This window comes from Saccopteryx leptura, chromosome 2, assembly GCF_036850995.1.
Source record: "Saccopteryx leptura isolate mSacLep1 chromosome 2, mSacLep1_pri_phased_curated, whole genome shotgun sequence".
Lineage (NCBI taxonomy): Eukaryota > Metazoa > Chordata > Mammalia > Chiroptera > Emballonuridae > Saccopteryx > Saccopteryx leptura.
The window spans coordinates 185,175,446-185,187,269 of NC_089504.1; the positions used below are offsets into that span (position 1 = coordinate 185,175,446).

Sequence of the window (11,824 nt, forward strand, 5' to 3'; positions counted from 1 at the left end):
TGGCCCACCTCATGATGTCACCCCCCCACACACACCCTGTCCCCTTCCTCCACCCCCACCCCCCAAACTGGTTGCATTTAGCGCACGGGGCTTGGACGACAACTTGCAAGAGTTTAGGGGGCATCGAACTGAGTGACCCTGGGGGCGCCCAATCACAACAGCGGCCCGGACGCCTAAGACCCCCAGGTTGGGATGAAGCTGGTGGTCTAGGAAAGCACTTCAACCCCCTTCCTCTCCTCAGCTCTGGCAGGGTGGTGAGTAGTTAACACCCCCTCCCCAACCTCTCCTTGTTTAGAGTCCCTAGGCTTCCAAGAGGATTGAGGAGAGGAACCCCAGGGATTTCCCACGCCAGCCTTCCAGCCTGTTAGGACCTTGATGTCCAAAGGAAGACAGCTGAAGGAATGTGCCTGCATCCACCCAAACCGACTCCCACAGTGCCCCCAACGCCAGCCCATCTTTGGTGTTTTTTTCTTAGGAACTGAATTCAAGTCCCACTGGCAGCCCTGACATGCCTGAGGGAAGGGAGGGGTAGGAAAAGTCCCAGTGTCCTCAGGGGAAGAACAAGAAGCTCCAGGATGTGAGATATCTGTGGCCAAGGTGCCTGTTTATTCCATGAGGGGCTGCTGGAATTGGACTGTGGCTGAATGCCCCTTCCCCTAGCAACTCCATCTCCATATGAAACAGGCTTCAAAACCCTGACAAACGTGGATGACTGTCTCTACTTGATTTCTTGTCCCAAACTCTTTTGATGCCTCTTTTTTTCTGCCTCTTCCCTGGGGTTGAAGCATATGTCAAGAAACACCACCATTCTCTCCTTTTTCACCTCCTTTCCCTCCCTTTATTCACTCTACCCTTCCTAGTCCCATGGGGCAATATTGAGTCCCAGCAGCAGATGTGGCAAGCTTTCTCTTCAGCTGGAACAGGCTACTGGGACTTTGGTCCCCAGTCCCACTAAAGCCCCTGGATCCCTTCCTCTACAGTCCTTAGGACTTCCTACTCCTTCTTCTCTACCCTGGAAAGCTAAGGGGCAAAAGCTCATTACTTTATAAGATTTTCATTTAAGTTTTATTTAGTGTCCCTGTTACAGAGGGTTGTAGAGAGACAGCTGGCTCCCATCGACCCAGTTCAATAGATTCTTTAGTTACCCCAGCAGGGTCATGGTCCCTGCTGAAATTGACCTTTCTTCAAAAGAAATACATAGAGGTACAAAGTCCTCAAAACTCATGGGCACCTGAGTTCCTGCCCCCTACCCCCTTGCAGGTTTCCCAACCCTCTCAAGACATTCATGGATGGATGAGAGGAACTGACACTGACCTACTGCTCTGTGACCACCTTCTCTTCCCACCATGGAGGAAGCTTTGCTGCCCCTGGCCATGACCTCTGACCACAGGCCCTTTAATCAACAACTCCCAGAGCCTCCAGACCCAAGATGTGTCCTGGAATCCCAGGACAATCCTGAATTGGCACCCACCCTGGTGTGTGCTCTTTGCTGCTGCTTTGGAATCATCTACTGCTGCTTTGGTGAGGGCAGAGCTAGGGTTCTGGGGGGCAGCTGTCCAAGACTGTCACCCTCAAGGATGAGGTTAACTTTCTTCTTTGCTCCTGGGCTACCTCTACTCCTCTATCGGAATGCCTACCTTCAGTTTGGCTCATGCTGCTCTTGTCAGCTCTTCTTGTTTATCCCACCCCTCCTCCACCCCACCCCCCTACCCCACTCCCTACTGCATCCATGTCTTCCAGCTCTGACCCCTGACATGCTCACTTGTTTTCCCCTTGCCTTCTATCTCAAAAATCCATTCCCAAATTAGCCTCCATGCTTAAGGTTTTTCCACCCTTCCCCAATAACCTTGAATCAGTTTATGCTGATTTTTTCCTGTCTACCATCCTGGAAGGACTAGATCTTCTTTCTATACTTACTCCTCTCAATGCATCCATCTTATTTCCTGATTTTTCTCTCCCATCCCCTCATAGTTCCTGAAAATTGTCTGCCCTCCCAGAAATTGTCCGTTTCTGCCTCTTGCCTTGAAGTTCCTGGGTATGCTACTCCTGTCTTCTGCTCCTCTACTTATCATCAGAGCCTTCCTTGTGGACCCCCTCACCACCACCCTTCTGCCTCTCAGTGCCTCCTGCCTCCCTTCTCAGGCTACCGCTGCTTCAAGGCAGTAATGTTTCTCTCCGGCCTGCTGTCAGGAGCTCTGGTGATCTTCCTGCTATGCCACAAGGAACGAGTGCTAGAGACACAGCTGAGCCTGGAGGTGAGCACAGGCATTGCGCTGGGCATCGGACTCCTCTGTGGCCTGGTCACCATGCTGGTTCGCAGTGTTGGGCTCTTCCTGACTGGTCTCCTGCTAGGCCTAACCCTGGGTGCCGGGGCCCTGCTAGGCACCGAACCCATCTACCAACCACCTTCAGCCTGGGTTCCGGCTGGGGGGCTGGTGGGGCTGGCACTGCTGGGAGCCCTGCTCACACTTCAGTGGCCACGTCCATTCACAGTTCTGGGCACAGCCCTGCTAGGTGCTGCGGTGCTGGTAGCCTGTGCTGACTACTTCCTGGAAGGGCTGGCACTGGGCAATCGGCTGGGTCAACGCTTGCAGGCACTTCCAGCCTTGCCTCCTCTCTGCTGGTATAGCTGGGTCTTGCTGGCGACCTTGCCAGCCCTGGGGGCCTTTGGGGCTCTGGCCCAGTGGAAGCTCATGGATAAGGACCATGGAGGCCACGCCAATGGTGAGTTAGTGCCATGGTACAGAAGCAGCCAGCCTGTGCCTTCTCATGTCCCCAGGTCCCAGACTTGAAGAGGGGAAAGGGGAAAGTACACTTGAGAAGAGGGCAGAGGTGTCTTAGGTGAATGGCATTGAAAGGAAGTTAGAGTTGGAGGAGCCAAAGGTCTGGGTGAGGGTGAGAAGAAAAATTGTCAGAGGGAGCAGGGAAGAATTATTGGATATTGTTATGGAAGGCAAGGAAGATCTCAGGAAAGTCCAGGAGGAGAGAATAAGAAGACTACAAAGAAGGGATTGCTGTAGAAGAACTGAGTAGAAGATGAGGTTTGATGCAGGTGAAACAAGGAGATCAAATGGATTTCTCTTAGAATGTGTGGTTGGGGTGGGACTCAGGCCTAAAGAGGCCTCCCTCAGTCTTTATTGCCCCCTCTTAAGCAGTGGTCTTGAGCCAACAGCGAAGGCATCTCCAACTCCTTCAGATCCGTCAGCAAGAGGCCAAGTGGCACCGGACGTCCCCTGGGGTAGGGTTCTGTGAGGGCAGCTACTGGCACCAGCTCCCCCCCCAACACCTGGAGCCCTGCTGACAGTCTGGCTCCAGTGAGTGGGGAGGAGGGGCTACTCTGGGAAGTTGGGCAGAGGGTACATAGGGATGGTCATTGTGGGCAGGGACTGACCCAGGCCCACCTTTCTGTTCTCTCTGCTCTGTGCCCCTCCAGAGTTATCTCCAGAGCCTTCGAGAGCGCCAGCTGGGACCAGGCAGCCAGGCCACAGTCCCCCTGGACCTGGATTCTGACTGTGGTTCCACTGTACCCCTCACCACACCTGGTTCCACCCAGACCTGAGCTTAAACCCCCACTGATACTCCCACACTCCCTAACAAAGGCCTGGGAACACTAGGTGGGCAAGGCCTGAGCCCACAGGACCTACACACAAACTTCCCCATTTCTTAGACTTGGGGTTGGAATCTGTGCGCTAACTTAGAAAAGCCCTGCAGGGGTAGGGTTCAGAGACAGATGGAGAGGTATCTTGTGGAGGGGAGAAGAACAGAAGTATGAGTAGCTACCTCTGTCCAATAATAGAGGTGCCCTGGTCCCTAAAGTAACTGACTCCTAATTCTCTCCAAATCAAGGAGGGGCTTACCCAGAAAACTTTTTATATACCCACCTCAGTGTGCCACACAATGGTAAAATCAAGGGTTTTGTTTTTGTAGGAGATCTAGAAAATTAGGAAGCCTCCTAAAGCACTTGATAGGTTTTTTGTTTTTTGTGGGTTTTTTTTGTATTTTTCTGAAGTTAGAAACGCGGAGGCAGTCGGACTCCCGCATGCGCCCAACCGGGATCCACCCGGCATGCCCACCAGGAAGCGATGCTCTGCCCATCTGGGGCGTTGCTCTGTTGTGACCAGAGCCATTCTAGCGCCTGAAGCAGAGGCCATGGAGCGCCCGGGCCAGCTTTGCTCCAATGGAGCCCTGGCTGCGGGAGGGGAAGAGAGAGACAGAGAGGAAGGAGAGGGGAAGGGGTGGAGAAGCAGATGAGCACCTCTCCTGTGTGTCCTGGCCGGGAATCGAACCAGGGACTTCTGCACGCCAGGCCGATGCTCTTCCACTAAGCCAACCGGCCAGGGCCTTTTATTTTTCTTAAGTGAGAATCGGGGAGGCAGAGTGACAGACTCCTGCATGTACCTGACTGGGATCCACCCAGCAAACCCCCTACCGGGGCAATGCTCTCTCCATCCAGGGCCGTTACTCTGTTGCTTGGCAACAGAGCTATTTTAGCTCCTAAGGCAAGGCCATGGAGCCATCCTCAGCACCCAGGGCCAACTTGCTCCAACCGAGCCATGGCTGTGGGAGGCGAAGAGAGAAGAGAGAGAGAGAGGGAGAGGGGAGAGGGGGAGGGGTGGAGAAGCAGATGGTCACTTCTCCTGTGTGCCCTGACTAGAAATCAAACCCAGGACATTCATACTCCAGGCCTATATTCTACCACTGAGCCAACCAGCCAAGACACTTGGTAGCTTTTTGATGGGGAGAAGGGCACAGAGGAGCTCCAGAATCCCCCAATCCCTAGGCCCCTCATTAGGGGATGGTTGGATTCCTGAGTAACCTTCCCCCACCCCGACCGGGACTCATAGGCTCAAGCCCCCTTCTCCTACCTCAATTGGGGGTCTTGTCCTCCATAGTACTTCCTGCTCTCTCCTTGATGTGGGGAAGACGATGGGGCAATACCTGGCTCAACTTCCACCTCCCCCAAAAGCTGGCTTCTCCACTGCAAGAGCATTGGCACACATGCCAGAGTATTGCCCTTTTGCCCAAAGAAGCCTGGTCTTTAGGGCTGTGTAAGAGATGGATGCCTCCTCTGCCTCTCATTGTAGGTGATACTAACCTCTTTCTTAACCAGAACTTCATCCCAACCACTAACCCATTTTAACTCTCCTCACTATGATTCTCCTTCCCAAATTCAGTTCCATGATTCCCCAGACAGCAAAAAGGAAGATATATCCCTCCCTTGGGTAGCAAGGCTATGATGAGAGGGAGGAAGAACATGGGAGCATGTGAATAAAGTGGCATTGAACACTGAATCAGGGAGTCCGGCCTCTACTGTTGCTGCTCTTTTCTTTCTTTGTACCCCAAAACAGAGAGTTAGCCAAACTGACAAGTCCTCTGCCCACTAAAAATTTGATAAGGGCTCCCTTAGCAGACTAGGCTGCTGTAGAAGCTACACACACAGCCAGAGGAAGAGTTATTCAGTCCTCTGGAGTCAGCCTTTATTAAGCACAAATGTGCCGGACACTCTCATACACTTCACATATAATATTTCACTTAATGCGATAACCCTGCAGGATTGGTATTAACCTCATTTTGCAGATGGAAACTCTTGAGGTGCAATGAAGTTAATTAACTTGCTAAAGTCATAAACAAGCAAATATGATTCTCAAGGATTTCAGAACCCTTGCTCATTTTACTGACCATGCTGTTTTCTTGCACATTATCTAGGAAGAATAGGACCCAGGCACTCAGCTTCCCAGCCATTACCTCCTGTCAGATCTGATTGGCACCTTCCCTCCACCACTGTCTTCCAGGGAGTAGATAACACTATCTAGGACAGGAAGGAATGGCTAGAGTTCGGGGCTGACCCAGAATCCAGGGAAATGGTGGCTAAAGCTGGGACATTAAGATGTCTGAGGTTGCCTGACCAGGCGGTGGCGCAGCGGATAGAGTGTCAGACTGGGATGCGCAAGGACCCAGGTTCGAGACCCCGAGGTCGCCAGCTTGAGCGCGGGCTCATCTGGTTTGAGCAGGGCTCACCAGCTCAAACCCAAGGGGGGTTACTTGGTCTGCTGAAGGCACATATGAGAAAGCAATCAATGAACAACTAAGGTGTCGCAACGAAAAGCTGATGATTGATGCTTCTGGTCTCTCTCCATTCCTGTCTGTCTGTCCCTATCTATCCCTCTCTCTGACTCTCTGTCTCTGTAAAAAGAAAAAAAAAAAGATGTCTGAGGTTTATGGTCCATGCCCTGCTGCAGGACCTGCAGTACAATGAGTAGACAGTTGATTCAGCTCTTAGGTCTCTGGGAAGGTGACATTACCAGGGAATGAATGTAAGGGTGGTAAAGCCTGTGGCTCAGTGGATCATATCCAAGATTGTGTCTCTTGGTCAGTGTTCAAAGTGGTATCTCTGGATGGGGAAGTGGTATCCAAGGTTGTTCCTGTGACTGCGTGGTCAGGACCTGTATCTGAAGGAGTGGTGTCTCCACCTGACAGGGTAGTGTCTGGAGTCTGGGGATCACAGTGCTCCCAGGTGTGGGTAGTATCTCTGGGATAGCCTTTTTCTACTTGAAGCTGTCGGTTGAGGTGCCAGTACTGTTTGCCCTTGAAGAAGAAGACACGACCATCCTGCCAACCCATAGCAGCTGAAGGCTGGTCTGGCACTCCTGTAAACAACCCCTTAATTGGTTTGGGGTAGTGGCTGAAGTCAGTTCAGGCCAGCTCATCCCACTGCCAGTACCCAGAGCCCTAAGTGTGGGATGAATAAGAAGAGGAGGATGATGAGAGAGGTTAAGGACCCCAGAAATCTACCCTCAGCCCATTGCATCTGCAAATCTCCCTCAGGAGCAAGTCTTAGCTTCTCCATGTGAGGTAGCCTGCCCATCCTAAGGGATGTGCCCTTACTTTGAAGTATATACCTTAAAGAGGAACACCTTTTGGTTGACTGGCCAATAGAGAGCTGCATCCAGGTCGGGTTCTATCCTATTCAGCTTCTTGGGGAAACCAGGAGACATCTTGAAATTAATGTAGTGCCACACCTTGTCTCCTGACGACATGTAAGAACAAGTAATCTCCATCCTCAGGTGAGAGTTTTTGGTTCCTCCCTCCCACCCTATCAGAAACTTCTCATCTTTCCCTCCCTTTTATGGCTTCTTTGATGGTAGGCCTTCCTTGGGCAAGACACATAAACTAGTCCCTTTACCCTTAAAGAAATAAATCCATTGTGTTCGAGGAGAGTAGACAGCAGCATCCAGGTTTCCTGGGAGCCCCTCCCAAAGAGCAGACACTTGGAACAAGGGACCCAGCCCTGCATCTGTCATGGTCCACACGTAGTTCCCCTTGAAGGCATACGTCTTCCTGCGGGGCCCTGAAAGCAAAAGTTTGTCAACAAATTAAAAAGACAAGGGTCAAATATAGACTTGTGGGTATCTCAGTCAGGCTAATTATTTCTCTACCTCCCACAGGCTGATTTCTTAAAATTCATTCAACTTTAATTAATAAAATTAAGGGAGACGATTAGGAGGACCCAGAGATAAGCCTCTCCTTTGTTGTTCAGAGCAACTGAGCTCTGGTCCACTCAGCAAAACAAAAACCTTACAGTTAGCTGCTCCCCCTTTGGGGATCTCACTTTCCACTCCAAGTGGCTTTCAAGTTGTCCTTCCATGCAGGACATTTCTTTCTAATAGATATTCCAGTTAATATAGTTATTTTCATCTTGCTGTATTTCCAAATGTGTTTTAGTGGTCCTTAATTTGGTTCTGAAACCTCCCTCCCCGTGCCACATGCCTCTTTTCATGACCACTAACTCCTGCCTAATGTCTAACCTCCATTGCTCATGCTGTGGTCCCATGTTATTCCCATTTGGCCAAGTCTCAAGGTCATAAGACTGCCGTCATTGCTTGCCTATAGCCTGGAGGAGAAGGGCCTCACCCAACATTATGGCATCCAGTTCACCACTGCAGGGGTCCGGCATGGGACTGGGTTCTGTGGGTGCTTGAGGTTCAGTGAGGAGCTCTGTCTCTTCTTCCTCATCCCCTATTCTGGGGCTCTTCTTTCCTGCAAGGTGATGTAATGCTTCTCAGAGAGAGAACTCGTAACTCCTGACCCCCACTCTTCTGTAAGTTTGGCTCAGAGGCCCCATAGGGAAGAGGAAAGGGAATTTTCAAGTTTCCCTTGGTGGGAAGCAAGATCATATCAGGAAACATGTTTTAGTTTAGGAGGAAGGAGGCTTTCTGGAATCTTCATTCTTCATCCCCAAGAATAGGTTTGAAGGGACAGAGGCCCCAAAGGAAGATTAGACATGTAAGTGTCAGAAAAACAGTTCCTGAAAATAGAATGCTGAATAACTGGACAGGAGGAAGAGAAAGAAGCCAAGTCATTTCCCTCCATAGAGGTTAGACTTGCCTCTCAAACCTGAAGAGAGGCTGGTCAGACTAACACTCATGATCACTAGGGGAAAGGACTACCATAGAGAGCCTGGATCCCTGCCACATCATCTGGGTGCAGCTTGAAGTGGGGCCGGTAGCCAGAGTAGACAGGGGCCATGAGGGCTTGGGCATATCGGGAGTGCCCAAGCCCCAGGGCATGGCCCAGTTCATGGGCTGCAATGATGCGAAGGTTCACCCCATGGTAGGTCCTCTCAGTCCAAAGTTCATCTTCATCAAAGTGCACACTGCCCAGCTCTGGGATGTCAGCATGGGCCAAGACCCTCCCTGGACAAAGGCAAAGGTGGACAGGAAAGATGTCAAAGCTCCTAGGCCAGAGCTCCCCTGCCTGTCATAAACTCCAATTACTCCATTCCCGTAAATTTCCTCATCTGTAGTTGGTGTCTCTTGGATGCCTTTCTCTCTCCTTTCAGATTCCCCTGTCATCACAGTTCTCACAGGGATGCCCATCACTCTGTCACTTTATCTCCCAATCACTCTCTCCTCTCTGGCCCAGTCCTCTTTGGGGTGTGCCTTGAACAGGGTCTCAAGGAAGTGATCATCTGCTCCCCAAGTGAATGTTAGAAGGTGGTTAGAGAGTATAAGATGCAGTTGGGCATAGGAGTAAGCTTAAATATTAAGGTTCCAGAGTCTCTGGCTCAAGTAGACAGAGATAATCTTAGAGGTCTGTTTGTTGAGAGTCAAGAGCTGGTACCTACCAGGCCCATCAAATCTACTGGAGCAGTATGGGCTTTGGCGGCCATGGAAAGAGAGGCGGATGTCAGCCCAGCCAGCCTGCACCTCACGGAAAGTAAGGGGGGCCACATTGCTCCAGTACTGGAAAGCTTGAAGCAGGGCTCCCCGAGCTGTGTGGGGTGGGAGGGTGGAAGGAAGGTTCAAGATGCGGAAGGTCAGGTGCTTCTTTTTCCAGCGGCCTGGTTATTGGATAAGAAAATAGATTACAAACACATATCCTTCTGCCAACCCCAGAGGACTCCCCTGGATTTGTGCGTTCACTCAACAAAGCTATGAAACAACCCCTCCAGGTAAGTGATGATCAGGTAATCACCAGGTGACCTTCTATCCAACATTGAGCTATTCCAGGCTGTCCATGCCACCCCTGCCTATCCTTCCCTTTCCCAGCAGCAAGTATTTAAGGTTCAGGCCTCACCCAGCAGCAGGTATTTAAGGCTCTTCTGGTTGAAGGGATCCTCCAGACTACAACGGGGCTGCTTCATGTGGGCCCTTGTGGCAATCATCCAGCTGGCCTGAGACGGGAAGTTCAGAAGCTTCCTGAAAAGCTCTGAAAAGAGGATAGGTCTAGCAAGGTAAAGGAATCTGGAATAACTAGGAACTGAAGAAAGCTCTTTGGCCCCCTGCTGCCCAAAGTGATAGCTGAAAAGGAACAGGATTTCTGAGCCTGATGGGGTTACTCCCGTACCCAGTCCTCATAATTGGAACTTTCTCGTCTTTCTGAATATATGGTGATATTCCAGTTTTACCTCCCCACCTTCAGTCCTTTATTCAGGTAAGGTTCCTCTTGGATGTAGTAGCCCTTTTCCCCTCCTGCAATCTAACCTGCTCTGGGGACATGTGCTGACACCCTGCTCTGGAGATTCTTTCACCACTGTTCCCACCCAAGGGCCTGGCCTCCCTCAGCCCTCTTCCCTCTTGGCTGGCTACTCCTCCCAGCCCAGCCTGCTCTGTAGCAATTTCATCCATCAGGCACTGCAGGGACTATGGCTTTTCAAGAGACTGTGAACATATATGAGAACAAAAAGAGAAATGATTTATTGTATCCAAAATATAAGAAGAAAACTTCAAAGTAGAAACAAATAAATGATGAATTAAATGTCTACAAAAGGCAACATCATATCAACAACTCAACCCCATCTCAACTCATAGTTTTACATATAAATTATACTTATTGTGGGTTGTGACTCAATATTAGTATTTGAATACAATGTGCAGCCTCCAAAGGAATGCTTAGAGCCTCAGAAGATCCAATGACTACTCCTCATCTTTGAATTACCATCTCAACTGATGCCCACCAGCCTCACAGTGATAACCACCCATTCCCTAGATCTCAACATGGATTTGGGTCAGGCAGAGGTGAGTCTGGGGAAAGGAAGGAGTGAAAAGGGAAAGACCTTGCAACTTTGACCCTGAAGTCATGCACCTTATGAACTCTCACCTCAAGACCTCTGTGATATCCTCTAACCTGAAGCCAGCAGGTTCTTCTAGAGGCTTCTGTAGATACCCATATTGAAAAAGGTAATCCTATGTTAGAGATAGGGGTTAAAAGAATAAAAAGGGGCCTTGGCCGGTTGGCTCAGTGGTAGAGCATCGGCCTGGTGCGTGCAGGAGTCCCGGGTTCGATTCCTGGCCAGAGCACACAGGAGAAGTGCCCATCTGCTTCTCCACCCCTCCTCTTCTCCTTCCTCTCTGTCTCTCTCTTCCCCTCCTGCAGCCAAGGCTCCATTGGAGCAAAGTTGGCCCTGGGCGCTGAGGATGGCTCTGTGGCCTCTGCCTCAGGTGCTAGAATGGCTCTGATTGCAGCAGAGCAATGCCCCAGATGGGCAGAGCATCGCCTCCTGGTGGGCATGCCGGGTGGATCCCAGTCGGGCGCATGTGGGAGTCTGTCTGTCTGACTGCCTCCCCGTTTCCAACTTCAGAAAAATACAAAAAAAAAAGGATAAAAAGGGGTTTTGTTTCAGGGTAAAACCTCTAAGTGACCTAACAGGTCCATGAGCATAGGAAGGGACAGACATGGGAAAATTAAAGGAGAGGCACCTTAAGGAAGGGGCTCAGGTGGAACAAGGGGAAAGAGATGAGCAGGGTTAGATCATGGAGTTGAGAAAGAGAGGGAAAAACAGGCAGGTTGAAGGTCAGGATGGAGATTTAGATGGGATTATGGGACAGTACCTCAAACCCTCCCCTGGCCTAGGTTCCTCTTACCCAGGGGACTCACCAGTGCTGCCTCCTTCTCTGAAGGCCCCCCGGGCCTGGCCTGTGACCATCACGGGAAGTAGAAAGCTCAGCCACAGTGGCTGCCAGTTCATGGTCCCCCCAGGTAGGAGCTCCAGAGGCTGTCTGTAACCTCTGCCCTGAGATTTCTGGGAGCCTGGGGGAGCAGAGTTAGGTGGGAGGGGGCTTTTACTTTCAGTTCTTTTCACTCTCTAGTCTCTGGTCTTCTTTATAAAACTTGGGGGGTGGGGGAATTGGAGGAGGAGTTGCAGTGGGAGGTGACTCAGCCCAGAGAAATGTTGTAATTCACCAGTAACCCCTGCCCTGCCAGAGTGCAGAGTCAAGAAGATTCCCCAACTCATGCCCCAGAGTCCTCTGCTGGAGATGGCAAGACTTTTGTCCTGGGGGTGGGCATACTAAAAGGATGAAAAGTAAAATCTCTGAAGGGACTA

The 11,824-nt window shown here is 50.8% G+C and overlaps 1 protein-coding gene and 1 pseudogene across 1 annotated transcript; one reads left to right on the plus strand and one right to left on the minus strand.

The window, feature by feature from the left end:
- Positions 1-67: 67 nt before the first annotated feature.
- LOC136395268 (transmembrane protein 198-like) lies at positions 68-5,291 on the plus strand (annotated as a pseudogene).
- A 361-nt stretch (positions 5,292-5,652) lies between these two features.
- Positions 5,653-11,580, minus strand: MMP19 (matrix metallopeptidase 19). Its single transcript, XM_066369731.1, is given in 11 exon segments — positions 5,653-6,729; positions 6,900-7,027; positions 7,184-7,348; positions 7,912-8,037; positions 8,448-8,693; positions 9,125-9,340; positions 9,577-9,658; positions 9,660-9,708; positions 10,600-10,685; positions 11,377-11,403; positions 11,405-11,580. Coding segments are annotated over 11 exon segments (1,572 nt in total). The 5' UTR covers positions 11,468-11,580; the 3' UTR covers positions 5,653-6,345.
- Between the last annotated feature and the right edge of the window lie 244 nt (positions 11,581-11,824).